Source organism: Propithecus coquereli, unplaced genomic scaffold, assembly GCF_000956105.1.
Source record: "Propithecus coquereli isolate 6110/MARCELLA unplaced genomic scaffold, Pcoq_1.0 Scaffold232, whole genome shotgun sequence".
Lineage (NCBI taxonomy): Eukaryota > Metazoa > Chordata > Mammalia > Primates > Indriidae > Propithecus > Propithecus coquereli.
The window spans coordinates 3787066-3805272 of record NW_012147864.1 but is presented as its reverse complement, the minus strand read 5'-3'; the positions used below and the strand labels follow the sequence as shown (position 1 = coordinate 3805272).

Genomic DNA, 18207 nt, shown 5'->3' with positions numbered 1-18207 from the left:
GGAGCAGGGTTCCTTCTGAGCTCCTTGCACCCACCTCTCGAGCCCCGTTTCCCTCGTCCCAGAGGACTGGGACCGGCACGTGGACTAGTGTCTGCCCCTCTGTCCCTCTGGAGCAACTCCACGGGGCGGCCGTGGCGGCAGATGCATGTGCAAAGCACAGCTGTTCCTGGAGCCGAGACTCTGCAGGAAAAAGTGCTCAGAGCAGGAACCGGCCACATGCACTGGAGTCCCAGAGCAGAGGCCCCCGTGGAGCCGTGGACACGCTGCTGGGGAGAGAGGAGAAGGTGTGCCCACCAGGCAGTCCTGCCCCTGCTCCCCGTCTGCTTCTGCCTCATCCGGTGCCAGACGCTGCCCAGCACCTGGTTCATGGCTCCTGCAGCAGCCCCGGCCTCAGCACATCCAGCCGGCGGGCCGTGGGCTCCCACCTCATTCCAAAGCTCTGTGTTGAGTTCAGGCTTCCCCAGCTTGCCAGAGGACAAGGCTCAACCCTCCAGTTTCCCTGCCCCTAGCAGTGCTGTCCCTGGAGTTCCGAGGTCCCAGTAGTTTGAGTCATAAATGAGAAAAAAATTGAAAAGGGAACAAGACCCGCAGCAGCACAGCCATCGGCACTCACGACGATGTCCATAAAGTGCAGTCCCTGGTGGGACAGAGGCCAGGCCTCCTTCCCATCCGGACCATGGCTGGCCCGGGCTCATCCTGACTCCAGCGACCCCCGGGTCAACCCAGCTGGCAGCCAGCATCTCCTCCAGGAGGGGTCAGAGGACACTGCTAGCAGCCGGAGCACGCGGTGGCCCCACGTCAGCCGGCCGCCTCGATGTGCACCAGGTGCTCTCCCGTCTTCCTTCAGGGGGCAGGGTGACCTGGTGGCCCCCTCCCCTGCCCACCGCCCACCTGTCAGCACCCCCCCAGGGTGTCGGCTCCAGGCTCCCTGAACACCCCCATCTGGGTGGGGGCGTGTTTCTGTTGGGCGCTACCACACCCTCACTCCATACTCCCCAGCTGGGGCTCGGAATGAAAACAAGCCCCAGGAAGCCATCATTAGCGAATTACCCGCTGCTGCTGTAATTACAGCCTTCTCAGGGTGCCACCGCTGGCAGGCCCGGATGGTGCCACCCTCTCCCAGCCTGTGCCCCCCTCGGGTGGCTGCTGTCCCCTCCCCCAGCGCTGCCCCCGCTGCGGGTGCAGAAGGAGCTTAGCTTCTCCAGAGGACAGGGGTCTTGCTTGAGGGCTGAGGCCAGTGGCCACAGAACCCCCACGTGGTCTGTGCACTGCTGGCAAGGGCTGGGCCAGGGCGTCCCGCGTGCCCTCCGGGGCGGGGCTTGTACCCGGCAGCAGCACCCACAGCACGGCAGCGAGGCCTTCCCACGGGGTGCGAGGCCGCTGGGTGGGGGCTCTGCAGGTGGGACTCAGGTGGGCAGAGGCCCTGGGGCGACCTACTGGAAACATCTATAGCGCAGGCCCCCTGGTAACCAGGCTGGGCCGCAGGGCCGGGAGAGAATGTTCCAGAAGGCCAGCGAGGCCACTATTCCAGGAGGCTGGTGGAGGCGGTGACCGGGGCTTTCTCCGCGGCGGACTCGGTGGCGGCTGTGGTTGCCACCATGGGACTGGGCACGTAGTTGAAGGGGGGCACGCGGGCCGAGCGGCTGGGGGAGCCATGCCGGCTGGCGGGGAAGCCCCCCACGGCGACTCCCAGGCCCTCGTGGACGAAGGGGGCGGCGCTGGGTGCCTTGGTGGGGATGGGCCCGTCCACGTCGCTGCCCAGGAGGGTGGCCTGGCTGCTGGCCGGGGCCCCCGGGGGCTCCCTGCTCTCCAGGCTTGGGGACGTGCTGGAGTTGGTCTTGGGGGCGGCGACCTCCTCGGTCTGCACCACCGCGTCGCTGGTCTTGCGCGGCGGGGGGCCGGCCGGGCCCTCCTCCGGCGTGGCGGCCCTGAGGGGCAGCGCCGTGGCGGGCAGCGTGCTGCGCAGAATGTGGGGCACGTCCTCGTCCCGGATGCGGCGCCACGTGGTGCCCGGCGCGGCCACCCTGGGCAAGGGCCGGGCCTCCCCGTCGCTGCTGCGGCGCGCGGCGTCGGAGGGGCGGGGGGGCGCGGCGGAATCGGGGCGGCGCGCCACGCTTATGTGGGGCAGGGACGCATAGCGCTTCACGGGCTCGGGCCGCGCGGCGGGCGTGCGCACCGGCAGGCGGGACGGGCTCTCGGAGCTGGTGCGTCGGGGCGTGCGCTCGCCAGGGCCGGGCCGGGCGGCAGGGGACTGCTGCGGGGCCGAGGCCTGCCGGGGTGCCGCCCGCAGCTCGTCGCAGCGCGAGGAGCAGAGGAAGACGGCGGGCAGCGCGGGCCGGCCTCGGAGGGGCGATGCGCCCTGGGGGGCGGAGGCCGTGGACTCGGCAGAGGACAGCTCTGAGCGGCGGCGCCGCAGCAGGCCTGGAGACTCCTTGATGAAGGTCAGCTGTCGCCGGAACCCCGAGCGGTCGGAGGACTCACTGCCGCTGGAGCGGGTAGAGGCCACGCGCACCAGGCCCAGGCGGCCTCCGCGCGCGCCCGGGCCCCCCTCGGCTCCCACCCGGCCCCTGGGGCCTGGCTCCGGGGCAGCCCGGGCCAGCGGCGGCGGCCCCCGCCTGGCCGGCCTCTGCATGAACGGGATGCGCACGGGCGACTTCTGCGTCTTGTGCTGCTTGGCCAGCAGGGTGCGCGCCGGAGTCTTGGGCACGGGGGAGGCCCCGGGGCCAGGCAAGGGCCCCGCAGCCTGGGGGGCCGGCGGGCACTTCCTGGGCAGGGGCTGGGAGGCGGGCGAGGTCTGGGAGGAACTCGAGGAGGGGGTCTTGGCCAGGCGGGCAGGCGGCGTGGCGCTTCTTGGGGGCTGGGATAGCGTCGCCAGCTCTGAGGTCTTGCCAGGCCGGTGCAGGCTCCGAGACCGCTGCTGCCCTGGGCTGGGGGCTTTGGCTGGGGCCGCTGGCTGTGTGGGACCAGGCAGCCCCATCTTTCGCGGTGTGGCACGGGGGCCGGGGGCGCCTTTGGGCTGGGTTCGGGTGGCTGCACTTGGTACATAGATCACCGTCCGTCCTCGGAGCACAGTTGGCACCCCGGACGCAGTCTTCTGAGCGCCGCGGGGCTTCTCAGGGCCTCCAGGGGAGTGCGGGCTGCCCCCGCTCTTGGCCGAGGCCGTAACTCGTTTCTCTTGCCGCCGGGCACTGCCCACCTCACCCGCTGCCCCCACCTGCCGGCCCTTCCTGTGCTTGAGGGGCTGTAGGGTAGAGCCCATCGACAGCCCCGACGGGAAGGATAGCATAGAGTCAGACTCCGAGGAGGCCTCTCGGGTGGCAGCCGCTGCCTGGTGCAGCCACGTGACAATGGAGTTGGCGCCCTCCTGAATGGCACGCCACTCGACGCTGTCCAGGTCGGACGCTTGGTCTGAGCCTGCCGCCTCCTCTCCGTGCTCCCGGGGCACCTCCACCGGCCGCTCATCTGGCCTGGCAGCTCGGGGCTTGCGACGCCGCAGCCCGGACAGCGGGGGCCGGCGTCTGGGCATGGCCGAGCCGATGCACCGCCGCAGTAGCTCCTCCTCAGCCCGCGGGCTGGGGGAGCTGTCGTGCCCACCTCCCAGGCCTGGATCCTTAGTGACCACTGGCTCTCGGCCCCGTGGACGGATGGCCGGCCGCTCGGGGGGCTCAGGCTCACTGAGGGAGCTGGCAGAGGAGCTCAGGGAGTAGCAGGGTGGCGTCTCGTCAGCGATGAGGCTGGGCTGGGCCCGAGCTGGTGGCAGGGCAGGAGGTGCAGCCTTGGCCCTGGCAGGGGCCTCCTTCCTGCCCATGGGGCGCTCCCTCATCAGGGCCCGGGGGATAGCGGATGCCTGCCGGAGGGTCGGTGTGGTGGTGGCTGGCTCCTCGTCAGAGTCGTTGCCATAGAAGCAGTACACGGCTTCCTCGGTGGGCGTCGTGAGGCACAGCGACTGCAGCCCCCCATCCCCACGGGCCCGGCCTGGGCATGAGCTGTCCCTGTCCGAGTGGGCGCTCGAGGGCCGCCCTAGGGGTAGCTCCAGCCCTGCCCGGTTCCTGCTGGCACCCTGGGCCTGCTCCGTGCTCCGGCCTGTGCCCCCCGCCTTGTGCCGGTGCCCAGCAGCCTGCTTGGCTGGGGCTGGGCGGCCTGTGGGTCTCTGCCTGTCTGCCAGCCCCCCGGGCTGGTCCCTGGGGGGTCCCTGCAGCGTCTCATCGCTGAGCGAGGCGGCGCTGGAGAAGTTTACTGGTGTGGCCTCGGCCGAGTCCGTGCAGGAGTCGTCCTCCCGGGCCGGGGCGGGCACCAGCATGTAGACTGGCACAGGCAGTGCCCGGCGGCTGGACACCAGCGCTGAGGCCACCTTGCGGAGGCGGGCGGGCACGGCGGCCCCCAGGCATTCACGCAACAGCTCCAGCTCCTGGTCAGCGGCCGAGCGGGCGCGAGAGCCTGGGGGCACTGGCCCATCGTCCTTGCGGCGGTGCCCGGCAAAGTGGAGGCTGGCGCCCCCTACGCCCCCACCGCGGTCAGGGCAGGCGGGGGGCAGCAGCCGGAGCTCCACGTCCTGCTGCACGTAGTGCTCGTGCAGAGCCAGCGCGCTGAGGCTGGAGGCGCATGAGAAGTTCTCGTCGGGCTTCTCCACGGTGAAGCGAACGCTCCCAGCGTCCAGCTCGGATGGCAGCCGGCAGCGCTCGCGGCAGTCGGCGATGTCCAGGAAGCGCTTCACGTAGCTCTCCCACTGCAGGCTGAACTGGCTGGTCTCGGGCTGGCCCGACGGTGCGGGCGCCAGCGGTGGGGTCTTGCTGCGGCTGGGCGGCATGGTCTGCCCGGGGCTGTCGGGCAGCTCGCTGGGGCTGACAGTGCCACTGCCCAGGCCGCTGCAGGGATCGCTGGGGATGGAGCTGGCGATGGACGGGCTCTCAAAGCTGCCCAGCGAGCTCACCGAGCTGCAGCGGCTGAGCACCAGCGGTGTCTCCTGCACATAGTTCTCAGAGGAGCTGGACGGTGTGGCATCCTCCACGCCCAGGCCCCGGCCTCGGCCCCGCCGGGGAGCCGGGATGGCCACAGGTAGGGAGGCAGCCCCAGACCCCCGCCACGCCCCGTCCAGCTCAGCCTCGCCAGGGCCGGCCTCCTCCAGCCCCTCCAGGGAAGAGTCGCTGTCATCCAGGTCACCGCCCTCGCTGGGGCCCGGATGCCCGGCTGAGGACAGCGAGGACAGGGAGCTGCAGCGGGAGAGTGAGAGGGGCCCCTCCTGCGCCACCAGCTTCTGCAGCACCTTGCTGGCCACGGGCAGCGGGGTGGCTGCTAGCTTCTCGGGCACCTTGCTCGAGGTGTCCGCTGGCAGCCAGGCCTGCTTCCGGGCCCCAGGGGAGGGCCCATGCCCGGCAAGGGGCCCCGCATTGGCCCTGGTTGCACCCTCGAGCAGCGGCACGTGCTGGTAGGTGGGCGAGAGCTTGATGGTGTGCACGCGGGCGTCGGTGGGCGCAGCCTCCCGCACCGGGACCTCAGACTGGCCACCCGCCAGGTCAAGGTGCAGCCGGCTGGGCCTAGCCTGCCCACACCGGGGGTCCTCGCGGTGCTCGGCCAGCGCAGCCAGCGGGCAGGGCTGCATGTGCTCACGTGGGCAGTACCCGTCGCTGGTGCTGCCGCTGTTGAGGCTGTCGTTGGAGAGGCTGGCGTGGGCCGCCTTGAGCCGCAGCAGCGGGTGCGCCCGGCCGCCAGCCTCCCGCCGTCCGCCCTCAGGGCCCCGGCAGGGCGAGCAGGACTGGGCGCGGCCCTCCCTTGTTACCTCCTGCCCAGGGTCCCCAGAACTGAGGCTGAAGCTGTCGTCAGACGAGGTGTGCAGGGCAGAGATGTCCTCCACCAGCCGGTCGATGCGTGCCACCGCTAGCGCCAGCTTGGCCTTGGCCTGGGCCGCCATGGCCGCCTCCCCACTGGCCTCTTTCTCGGCCTCTAGGCCACTGCGGTGGGTAGGCGGGTTGCGGGCCAGTGCCTGACCCTGCAGGAAGGGGCTGCCCAGGAAGAGAGACAGTGCCGCAGGGCTGGCGGGCTCTGCAGTGGCAGCAGCCGCGGCCAGGGACGGCGCGTCGTCATCGTCAAAGCAGCCAGAGTCTGAGGCGTAGTCCTGGGCCAGCCCGTCCAGGTGCCGCAGGGGCGGCAGCGGCTTCTTGGAGGCGGCCTTGGGCTCAGCCACAGGCAGGCCCTGCTTCTCCAAGTGGTCCAGGGCCTGTGCCAAGTGCCGGGCGTCCAGCTCCGCCTCCAGTGCCCGCTGCTTCCGCACGTACAGGCTGGGCGCGCAGCTGCCCGGCGACACAGCGGTGGCCGCTGCCTGGTACTTGGCGGGCCTGTGGGCCAGCAGGTTGCGGAGGGCGGCGGCACTGCCCATGGCTATCATTTTGTGCTTGGAGTGCACCAGGTTGCGCAGCATGCCCACGGCGCCCAGGTCCCACAGCAGCTCCTGGTCGCGCGCGCTGCGGGCAGACAGGTTCCAGAGCGTGCCGCAGGCGTTGCTCACAATGGTCAGGCTGTGCGACGTCAGGTGCTGCAGCAGCGTCTGCAGGCAGTTGTGGTCCCGGAGCACCTGCCTGCGGTGCAGGGAGGTGGGTCAGGACCAGGCCACCCGACCCGCCCTCCCCTGTGGTACCAAGCGGAGGCTTGTAGGTTTAGCAAATAAAAATGTAGAACTGGTTACGTTTGAGTTTCATAAAAAGAAATAATTTTTAGTATAAGTATATCCCAAATATTTCATGAGATATACTAAAAATAATTCTTATTTTTAAAAGTGTTATTTATTGGCCGGGCGCGGTGGCTCACGCCTGTAATCCTAGCTCTCTGGGAGGCCGAGGCGGGCGGATTGTTTGAGCTCAGGAGTTCAAGACCAGCCTGAGCAAGAGCCAGACCCCGTCTCTACTAAAAATAGAAAGAAATTAATTGGACAACTAAAAATACATAGAAAAAATTAGCCGGGCATGGTGGCGCGTGCCTGTAGTCCCAGCTACTCGGGAGGCTGAGGCAGAAGGATTGCTTGAGCCCGGGAGTTTGAGGTTGCTGTGAGCTAGGATGACGCCACGGCACTCTAGCCCGGGCAACACAGTGAGACTCTGTCTCAAAAAAAAAAAAAAAAGAAAGAAAAGTGTTATTTATTACTATTATTTAATATTCATTTCATTAAGTAAAAATTCAGCATGAATATAGCCCATGCAATATTTGAGCTGTACTAAAAATTCTATAGTTTCATGAATATCATCTATTAATATTATATAGTAAATAACAGGTGTATACTCTTGTTTTTGAGACAGGGTCTCGCTCTGTCACGCAGGCTAGAGTGCAGTGGCGTCATCACAGCTCACTGCAGCCTCCAACTCCTGGGCTCAAGCGATCCTCCTGTCTCAGCCTCCCGAGTAGCTGGGACTACAGCTGTGAGCCATTGCACCCAGCTATACTTTTAATAAACAATGTATTATTATTTAATAATAAATTTTTATTTTAGCAAGGTAACAGTATAAGTATATCCCATGTAGTATTTGGGATATACTTACACTAAAAACAAAATTTTTTGTTGTTTTCATACATAAGTATTCTTTGTTACTATTTAATAAATAATAAACACTTTAACGAAGAATGAGTATTATATTATTTAACAATAGTTTGTAATGTAACGAATATTGTAGCACGAGTATATCTCACATGCAGTTGGGGATATACTTATACTGGAAAACGAGTCCCGGGGGACAAACTGGGAACATCCGTTCACAGGAGGACGATCCACAGTGGAGCAGGATCTGCCGGTCCCATCCCCGGACTCCCTGGGGCGCCCACCTCCCCCCAGCACCTGCTGGTGGGGAGGGGCAGGGCTGACCTGTAGTCCTCGCGGGTGGCGATGAGGCTGGACACGTTGCGCAGGATGCCGCCGCCGCTCTCGATGATGGCCAGAGAGTTGCTCTGGCACTTGTAGGTCAGCGTGCTCACCAGGAAGCCCAGGGCACCGTCCACCTGGCAGATGGCCGCCTTGTTCTCCGTGCTGTGGGCTGACAGGTTCCACAGGGCGCTGAGCACGCTTTTCAGGGTGGACTCCTGGGCGCACGTAGGGAGGGGAGGCGTCAGCTGCCCAGCAGGGCAGAGCCATGGACTTGCTTTCTCCGAGTCAGAGAACTCACCACCTGCCGCCAGTGTCTCCACGGCGGCTCCCCTCCCCCCACGCCCTGCCCACCTTGGTGGCCCGCAGGACACACTGCACCAGGGCCGTCATGCTGCCGACCTCCCGCAGAACCTTCTTGCTGTTGATGTCGGCCCGCCAGGACAGGTTGCGCAGGATGCTGGACACCACCTGGGGTGGGGTGGGGGCGGGCATAGTGGGACCCAGGCCCTGGGGTGGCCCCTACTCCCCAGCGGGTGGCTGGAGGGGACACCCCTGCAGGAGGATGTGGAGATCGTCCCCGGCCCTTTGTGCCCCTGGGGAGGGGCCTATGACCATCGAGACAGCACAGGGCAGACGCCCATGGTCCCCCTAAAGGGCTGTCCCGGTGCCCACCCCGCCCCAGGTACCTGGTGGAGCTCCTCGCTCTCCGAGGCCAGTTGGGCCACAATGGCCTCCATGCAGCCCCGGCGTGCGCACAGCGTGGCCTTTGGGGACACCAGACAGGCACAGTCACAGCGGGTAAGGCAGGGGGCACAAGGGAGACCACCCCCCACCTTTCAACCCCTCCCCCACCACCCTCTAGGCCTCAGTCTACCCAGCTGTAAACCGGGCCATTTCGAGGCTGGGATGAGGTGGAAGGAGGCTCAGACCATCCCTGGAGCCCCAGACAGGGGGCACTGACCATGCCCACCCGTTGCCCCAGGCACCTTGTTGGCGACGTCCCCAAAAGTGAGGTTGGTGAGTGTCATGCCCGCGTAGCGGCGCAGGGCTAGGTTCAGTGGGTCCCGGGTCATCCTGTGCATCTCGTAGTCAACCTGCAGTAGCTCCGCCACGGCCTGCAGCCCACCTGCGGGGACCCGGCCAGGCTGAGGGCCGGTGGGGCCAGCCCTGCCTGCTGCCCAGCACCCCCATGGCCCCACCGTCCTCTCCCCAGCCTGGCTGGGGTCGTTCCCCTGCTTAGATGTCCCCTCCATCCGATCCCAACCTGCCTTCAAGTCCCCTCCAAGCCCAGGTCTGAGATCTCCAGCGCCCTGTGGCCTCCACACCCGCCTCCAGGCTGCCTAGCCTTTGCACACACTGTTCCTGATGGCTGGAATACCCTTCCCTGCCCTGGTGGACACAGTTCCCCAGGGAAGCCCCACCCCCAGGACCATTAGATGGAGAGCTGTGTCCCCAGCATGGGGTCGTGCTGCGAGGTGGCTGTCACACCCACGGTTCACTCACCAGGAAAACCAGGTTCTCACTTTACAAGAGTAAATAAATGTGGTGGGAGGGGGTGGTCCCTGTGAGTGGGAGGGAGAACGTGTTACGAAAACACAGAGCCCGCTCTCCCCGGCACTCAGCACAGATGTTGGGAAAACCGGATCATCCTCTGGGCCAGGCAGGTCTGTGGAGAAGCCCCTTTTGGGAAGCAGGTTGGCGACACGTGTCTAAAAACCTCCAAAGTGAAACGTGTACACTGGTGTGCACGGCAGCACGATTCACAAAAGGTGGAAACACCCCAAATGTCAAACAAGGAGTGAGTGGACACACACAACGTGGTCCATCCGCACTCTGGAATGTCACTCAGCCATGAAGGGGGACAAGGTTCTGACACAGGCCACAGCGTGGAGGGACCTTGAGGACATCGTGCTCGGTGAGAGACGCCAGACACAGAAAGACAAATCCTGTGTGACTCCACTCACAGGCGGTCCCTAGAGTCGTCAGATCCACAGAGACAGGAAGGATGGTGGGTGCCAGGGGCTGGGGAAGGGGTGGGGAGCTGGTATTTCACGGGGACAGAGCTTCAGTTTGGGAGGATGAGAAAGTTCTAGCTCTCAATACATAAGGCACTGGGAATTAAAACAGAAACATTTTAAACCCCGGAACACACAGTCTAGCAGTTATCAGCATGGGAGCAGCTACCTGCAAAACCCCACTGAACTCTTGCAAGACAAGAAGAGTGAAGAAGGAAAATCGTGGCTCTGTTATCATCAAATTAACTGTGATGTGGCCGGGCGTGGTGGCTCACGCCTGTAGTCCAGCCACTCAAGAGGCTGAGGCAGGAGGATCACTTGAGGCCAGGAGCTGGAGGCTGCAGTGAGCTGTGATGACACCACTGCACTCCAGCCTGGGCGACAGAGCAAGCAAGCCCCTGCCTCTAAATAAATAAATAAAGTGATAAAATAATTGTCCCTGATGGTCTCGTGATTAGAATGAAAAAGACAGAGGGGAAAAAATTATGACTTTGTGCATTTTCTAGAAGGGTCTCAGGAACCTCTAGGGACCCTCCAGGGACTCCACTTTGAGAACTGCTGTTCTATACTATAAAAGTAATGTATGTACACAGGACAAACGTTTAAAGTCAGCAAGGGATACCATGCAAGCTGAAATCCTCCGTTCCTGCTCTGTCTGGCGGGAGCTGTAGCCACGGAGCCCCGCATGCTGGAGCAGCAGCAGCGAGCGCGTGCGCGGGTGTATCTCATGGAAATGGAGCTGCACCGCCCGGACCACTGTGCACTTTGGCTCATGGAGAATTTACACGGCGGCGTAATATGCCACTGCACTGGGCCAGGCCCCTACTCTTAGACATCAATGTTGTTTCCAGTTTCCTGGTTTGGGGTGGTCACTGCCTTCCTCGTTTTTTTTTTGTGGCCAGAGGATACATTCCCAGCTGGGGGAGGGTCGATGCACAGGGTGTGTCCACTGTCGCCAAACACCTCTCCAGAGAGGTTGCCCCAACTCGCTCCCACCCTCAGCAGGGGTTGCTGTGCCCACTGCTGCAAAACCAGACCGACGCGACTGCAGAAAACACCTGAGTGTTCCCACCATCCGCGGGGTGTGAAGTAGGATCTCGCTTTGTACAAAGTAGGTACAACCGAGCACGCGGTTTTTAGCCTTTGGTGTTTACCGTTCCACGTTTCAATTGCTTTTATACCGACCAAGGGAAGATGCCATAATGTTGCCAAACCTGAAACTGCACAAGCCCAACCCCTCCTGCTCCACGGTGTGTGTGTGCGCGCGCGCGCGCACACACACACACACACACACACACACACACTCGCACTGCCCCAAACCACCCAGCAGAGCTGACTCTATGCTGTAAATGGAATCATTTACTGTGCTGGCGGCTTCCCACCTACTCCGCTGTTCTGAGCCCCAGGACACCACGGCTGAAAACCTGTCCCCAGATGAATGGTCCCGAGTCCTTGGGCCAAATTGGGGTGGGGGGAGGGGCTGTATGTGGCTCATGGGGACAGAGGGCCCAGGATCACTGTCTACTCACAACAGGTGCTGTGTGACCCCAGGGAATCTCTGTTCCTCTCTGGGCCTCACTGCCCCTGGCCCCGACTGGACAAACACAGGTCGTCTAGCCTCAGCCCCACAGCAGCTGAGGAGTCGGCTGTGTAGGAGCTAGAGGCAGGCTCCCCAGAGGTGGCAAACCGGACACTCACCTAGCTCATTCATGGCACGGCGGTACTCCTCGTCAAAGGACAGCTTCATCACCGCACAGGTGGCCTGGCAGATCTGTGGCTCAATGGGGATGGGGGCTGTGTGCAAGGGGATTGCGTCAGAACCCCCTTCCCCAGGACATGTCCCCGGGTGACCACCAAAGGTCCCCACCCACTTGCCTTTTCCCCCTCACAGGCCTGAAGGGTCCCAACGAGCTGAGCCCTGCAACCTGCTCTCTGCTGGGACCTCCTTTGACCATGCTTACACTCGATAATAAGGTGGCCTGGTGCCCGCCACCTTTTAGCTGTGTCTTATCCTCAAGAGGAAATCTCAAATTTGCACCCAGCTTTCGTGAGTTACCGGCAACCCATGCGTTCAGGGACTTGAGCATTTGCCCTGCGCCATGTACAACCATCGGTATTTCTATCCATCCTTTGCCAACCCGGCATAACCGCCCCCACCCCCATAAGGCCACGGCCAGAGCTCGCTCAGACAAGGCGGGCAGCACAGGCCTGGGCCGTAGTGACTACTATCGATCCTGCCCGCCACCCGGGAAGCCCAGGCTTCGCGCCTGCCAGGCACTCACCGCCACCAGCGCCCCCACCCTCGGTCCCGCGGTCCGGGGCCTGCAGCCAGTCCCAGCAGGTCTCGCAGTACGCGCGGATCTGCTCCAGCACGTGCAGGACGCGCATTTCCTTGCGCGCCAAGCCCTGGTCGGGCTGTGAGAAGACGATGTTGTGCAGCGCCGCGTTGGCGCGCATGCGCGCATCCTTGGCACCCGGCGCCCCGGGGGTCCCACTGCGACCCCCCGCCCCAGCCTCGGCGCCGTGCAGGATCTGCAGCAGCAGCGGCAGGCAGCCGGAGCGGCGCATGGCCACACAGCTCTCTGGCGAGCTGGACATGGCGAGCAGAGTGCGCGCTGTGTCCTCCTGGTCGCGTGTCGCCAGCATGGACAGCAGCCAGAAGACCACCTCCACCTAAAGGGCGGGAGGGCAGGGTCAGGGTGGGGACCCCTGCCTCCTTACCCGCCCCAGCCAGGCCCCCCCATACACACACCTGGTGACCCCCTACACCCTAAACCCGGTTGGAGCCCTGTGACCCCAGCCTGAGGATCGCCTGTGTCCCTCACCTGGCAGGAGGCCACGGGCACACCTGAGGGTTGGGCGGGGTCGCCAGGGGGAGATGCCCAGCCCACGAGGGCCAAACCCCACCCACCGGCCTCACCGACATTCCCAGGGGCGGCAGGGCAAATTTGGGGGGTTACACAGAGACGTCTAGAGTACCCCAAACACACGGCACGGGTATCCCCGTCCACCTCGGCGGGCCCTAGCCTCACGGCCAGCCTGACTCGGGGCGGCCCTCCTTCACCAGGGGGCTGGATGAAGGTGCGAAAGCGGCTCCACGACTGGCAGGGGTGCAGGGCCTCCCCATCCCACCCAGCCAGCCGCCCCCAACCCGCCCTCCCACCTTGCTGTTGCCCGGCTGAGGGGTGCCATCCTCAGGGTGTGTGGGGACCTCTGTCTCTGGTTCCTCGTCCACCGGCACCGACTTCACCGCCAAGAGAGCCTGCAGGGAGAGCCCCAGGCTTGGGAGGTCAGTCCAGGGGCCCCCCACAAAGCGCCCGTGCTGCTGACGCCGCCTCTCCTCCGTGATGCTGCGCGTGACGGCTGCAGACCGCCCCCCACGCCCTGGGCAGGGCCCTAGGGGTCCCCGCGCTGCCTGAGCGGTCACCACCCCTGGGGCCCTGCTCCAACCCTCCCGGTACCTGGGGCTCCGTCTGCTGCACCCGGTCCTGCGCCTCTAGCAGCTCCTTGTCTATTTGCTCCAGGCGCGAAGCGCGGATCTGCGTGGAGGAAACGCGTCAGAGCTGAGCGCGCCCTGGGCTGCGACTCCACCTTCTCCCTGGTATGACCCCGCCCCAGATTCTGACTCCGCCCCCAGGCCCTGACTCCTCCCACTCCCTGTCATGGCTCCACCCACCGCCTAAACCCCACTATAAGCCAAGCTCCGCGGTCAATGCGGTCAATGCGCTCTGAGCTGCTCGCCCACCGCCAGCCGCCCCGCACCTGCGCCCGCTGCACCATCTCGTCCGAGGTGCCGAAGCGCTCCTCCATCAGGGAGCGGATGTGCTGGGCCTCGAACTCCAGCTGCTGCCGGATCAGGTCCATCTGCATCGAGAACTGCTGGGAAGGGCGGGCGGGCCACGGTGAGGGGTGCCCAGGCCAGGGCCTCCCCGCCACCTCCGCGCCCTGGGCGGCACGGCTGGCCCCCGGACCCCACGGCTCACCGTCTCCACGTGCGGCAGCTCGTCCAGGCGTTTGGACAGGCCCTGGAGCTGCGAGTAATACCAGAGCTTCTCCTTCTCCTCCTTCTCAATCTCACTTAACAAGAAGCACCTGCGGAGGGGAGGGGCCGGTGTGGACGTGGTGTTTGCTTTGATTTTTGTAATCACTTGGCACTAACTGTATGCCTAGTTTAACAGGCAGCATGGCAATGTCCTCCTGTGGTGCTCCTGGCACCAGAGTAAGGGGGACGCTGAAATTAATCGAGTGGGGTACAGAAAATGAATTTAAAGGAGAGAAGGCCTTTCCTTTGTAAATTCTGTTCCTGGGAGAAAGACTCTGACGGGGGCTGTGCTGACTCTGACACCTGTCCCACACTCGCTAATCTCCTGCCAGCTTACACAAAGCGGGATTCAGGCACAGGGTGCTCCAGGTACAACGGAGCTCTCTCTTAACTCTCTGGGGAGACACTGCTACTTCCATTATGCAGAGCAGAAGTCTGAGGCTGAGGGCGTTGAGGGGCCTTAACTCCCAGGCGGCTCTGGAATTGCCTCATCTGACCCTACACAATCCGGCAGAGCTGAGCTGGGCGCCAGACCCTGCCTCCCGCCGCGGGCCCTGGGCCCAGATTTCTTGGGCCATGTCCCTCTCACTACAAAGGCTGCCTTGAGGCCCTCTGGCTCCAGGCCTGATTCTGGGCACAGCCCTGTCCCTAGCGACGCCTGTGTGGCGGGGACCCCTGGAGATGGCCCCCTGGAGCCTTTTCCTCTGCCAGGAACGCCCCCCCATTGTCCTCCCATGGGGTCAGCTGGGGCGGAGGAGCCCCTGGCGCACGCAGGCAGAAGGGGCTCAGATGTGGGTGGGGCAAGCTCAGTGGGCGAATCAGAGGGCGGAGGGCCCTGGGGGAGGGCTGGGGGCTGCCCCTGGTCTGGTTCCAACGCCCTCTCACCGTTCCCGGTCCAGTTCTTCCAATAGCCGGATCGTGGCCCGGCTCAGCTCCCCAAAACTGTCCTTGGAGGGCCCGGAGCCGTGCACCGGGCTTCCCTCAGGGGTCCTGGTGGGGGGCTCCGGGTCCAGGGCGGGTGGCTGGAACTTGAGGTTGTACAGGCTGGTGATGTCCATCTGCAGGGCTGGGTGTGCACAGAGGGCAAGGGCAGAGGTCAGTGCCCATGCCCGCCCCCTCGTGCCCCTCCCACTGGTGGTGGGCCCCAGGCCAGACCCTCACCTTTCAGCTGTTCCAACACCTCTGTCTGCCCCGAGGACACCAGCACTCGGGCCTCCTGCTCCAGCTTGCCCTGCAAGTGCTTCAGGACCTCCTGCAGGCAGGGCAGGAAAGAGACCGCTGCTGCGGGCTGCCCAGGACCCACCCACCCTGTGACCCTGGGCTACGTCTTCCACCCAGGCCTCCACCTTCATGCCGGACGTCTCCGTCTCCAGCTTGGACAGGTGGCTCGAGTTGTCTCGAAGCTCCTGCCTCAGGTGACTGTTCTCGGCCTTCAAGGCCTCCACCTGCCTCACCAGCTGCTCGTAGGATGCCACAGAACTCGTCATCTTCAGCTCCTGCAGTGCCTGGGGCCACAGGGTGAGAGGGTTCAGCTGAAGGTCTGGGGACGAGGCAGGTGACACCTTCCAGACAGTCCCGGACCTAGGCCCCAGCCCTACCGCCGGGCACTGGGGGTGGGTCCCAGGTGGGAGTGGCTGGCGTGGACCACTACAGGCAGGGCAATGCTGGCCCAGGGAATCCGGGGCACAGACGGCGTGGCAGATGGAGTGAGAGATGCGGGTAGCCACAACAGGAGACAGAGTGGCCAAGCCGTCGCACGGGTGTTCAGACACACAGACAGCCAAACACCCAACTGACCGGCAGACAGGTCTGCCCCTCATTCTCAGGGCACACGTGCTGACCGCTAGCTGGACAGACAGACGGACCACTGAGACAGTCTGCCCGATGCCCCCAGGCTCACAGACACTCACAGCCAGAAAGGGCAACAGACCGACAGACAGACAGGACCCCCCTCCGACAGGCGGACAGCCAGAGAGGCTGAGTGGACAGACCCCCCAGGTGGACAACAAGGACACCGTGAAGGCCAACAGTTACACCTGGGGGAGCCCCTGGCAGTCAGACAGCAGGACAGATGGATCCCAGCCCACCAGGACCACCCCAGACATCTGAGATCCGGACCTCCGCAGCCCCACACCCCCGCCATGAGCGGCTGGGTCCAGGGCAGCTACCTGCGTTGCCCGGCACCCTCCAGTCAGCCTTCGGCCCGAGCGCGCTGGCCTGGCGCCCCCCACCCCATCCCCTTGGCTCTGCTCCCTCTTTGTGCTTGCACTGCCTCCTCTCCCCCGGCCCAGCCTCCTCCTCTGTCCGGCTGGCTGGTGCCTCCTCTCTGGGCTCGGCCCTCCCAGGGCCCCCCCCAACCCCCCGCGGCCACCCTTCCCTCTTTGTTCCCTTCCTACCAGCCTCCCCTCCCTCCGCCTTTGTCTGAGGCGCGCCAATGGCAGCCCATCCCCTCAGCCACCTCCTCCCTGGGAGCCCCCTCCCCAGATCAGCCCTGCCCTGCCCCTCCCACCCCACCTGGCCACAAACATTCACTCACTTGCTCATTCATTCTCCTCTCCCATCTCCTACCCGGGAAGCTCCCTGCCCCCCCCCCATGTCACCAAATGCACAAATGGGAGGGGAGCCGGGGTGGGGGGAGATCGAGTCGGGGCAACCTGCTCGGAGGACCTACTGTGGACCTGGCAGTGTCACCTACCTGGCTTCTTCCCTGTCACAGTCCTGAGTCTCAGGGACCACCGTTAGGCTGTTCCCAAGGGAGAAACTGAGGCCCAGGGGGACAGACCCAGTAAGGAGGTGGACATGGCATGACTAGAGCCCAGACCTTGGCCCCGGAGGCGCTCAGAAGTCCAGGCAGTGCTGGGGACATGACGAGACCCGCCCCCTCCCAGCCTCGGGTCACCATCTGAATGGGGAGAGCTTGGCTGGCCTGCTGGGCTTGCAGGGCTGGCGTGAGGGTCAGGTGGGACGGTCACAGGGCACAGGACAGTGTTGGGGATGGTGTGTCAGGTAGGGAGGCTGGCAGCCTGGGGGGATCCTGGGGTCTGGCTGAAGCCCTGTGTTCTGGCTGAGGCCACCATACCGTGCCCAGCCAGGCGGAAGGACCAGATGAAATGCAAACCAACACACACACCCTCCCTCTCCCCTCCAGCTGCCCCCACGCCACCCAGGCCAAGCCTCAGTCCCCTTCCCTCTCCCCCATTTGGTGGTCACTCCTATGTCCTCCTCAGGGTGTGCTCGGCAGCACGACCCCCACTGGGCTCCCCACCGATGTGTCCGCCATGCCACACTCCCACCAGCCCCTCCACGCTCTGCCCAGCTGGGCCACCCTCCTCCACCTCCTGACACCCCTCCTTCAGGGCACTCTCACCAGCCTCTTCCAGGCCAAATCCGTTCCTCCTGCACAGCCAGAGGGAGCTTGGAAAGTCACAAGTTGGACCCCATTCCTCCCATGCTCACATACCACCCATGGCTCCCCATGACCTCAGGGTAGGATCGGACTCCTCCACATACATCCTGACTCGCTTGGAAACTGGCTGCTGTCTCCTCTCAGGCCTTTGCACATGCAGTTCCCCTGCCTAGAGTACCTTCCCAGACTCCTGCCATCCTGCACAATGCACCTTCCTCCAGGAAGCCCTCCTGCCTGCCCCCCACCCCAGATTGCCTCTGTGAGAGATCACCGCAGGGAAAGGACCAGTAGCCGGGGGTTGGCCTTACTGGGCGGTGAGTGGCCACATGTTAGGGGAGGGAGACACAGGTGTGGAACATCAGCCCCAAAGTGGCCCTTGTCATACCGTCAACCCGAATCCCTGCTTACAGAGGCAAAAACCGACGCCCGCCAAGACGCACGGCCGTAGCCTCGCCCACCCCTGGCCTCCCAGCATCGCCGGGTGTTAAGGCCGTGAGTGGGTGTGCGCGGGACCCGCTGCAGCGACACAGACGCCCCGCTCCCTGGGATTCAGTTTCCCCTCCAGCTCCCACCCTAGAGAAACAGGTCCCAGAGGCTGTGCTGACAGGCGAGGCAGAGAGAAGGCGATGGAGACCCCGACGCGAGGCGGAGGCCGCGCCCCCTGCCCTCCACCCGGGAGCGCGCCCCTTACTTGCAGCTGGGCTGGCCGGGGCCTCCTCCCACCCCGCAGCTCGGCGGGCCTCGCCCGAAATCCCGGCGCGGGGCGGGCGCGGAGCGCGGGCTCCGGGGCTTCGGGGTCTCCGTGGCGCGGGCAGGGGCCTCCGGGGCGGACAAAGCCCGGTCCGGGCCTGGCCAGGCGGCGTCGCCGCTCCGGGCGCTGGGCGAGACCACCGCGCGC

The 18207-nt window shown here is 64.6% G+C and overlaps 1 protein-coding gene across 1 annotated transcript; it reads right to left on the bottom strand.

The window, feature by feature from the left end:
- Positions 1-1522: 1522 nt before the first annotated feature.
- APC2 (adenomatosis polyposis coli 2) lies at positions 1523-18171 on the bottom strand. The gene is made up of 15 exons (XM_012645471.1): positions 17982-18171; positions 15250-15408; positions 15065-15155; positions 14789-14969; positions 13845-13953; positions 13624-13740; positions 13323-13400; positions 13025-13123; positions 12144-12534; positions 11560-11655; positions 8833-8972; positions 8533-8610; positions 8198-8314; positions 7847-8061; positions 1523-6572 (listed from the first exon to the last, which is right to left on the bottom strand). The coding sequence occupies exons 2-15, from the start codon at positions 15388-15390 to the stop codon at positions 1523-1525; spliced, it is 6903 nt and encodes a 2300-aa protein (XP_012500925.1). The 5' UTR covers positions 15391-15408; positions 17982-18171.
- Positions 18172-18207: the final 36 nt, after the last annotated feature.

Coding starts and splice junctions, on each gene's coding strand:
- APC2 (XM_012645471.1), bottom strand. CDS start 15,390: ATGACGAGTTCTGTGGCATCCTACGAGCAGCTGGTGAGGCAGGTGGAG. Junction 13,124..13,322: donor TGCAGCAGACGGAGCCCCAG/GTACCGGGAGGG, acceptor CTCTCCCTGCAG/GCTCTCTTGGCGGTGAAGTC. Junction 8,611..8,832: donor TTGGGGACGTCGCCAACAAG/GTGCCTGGGGCA, acceptor GTGTCCCCAAAG/GCCACGCTGTGCGCACGCCG.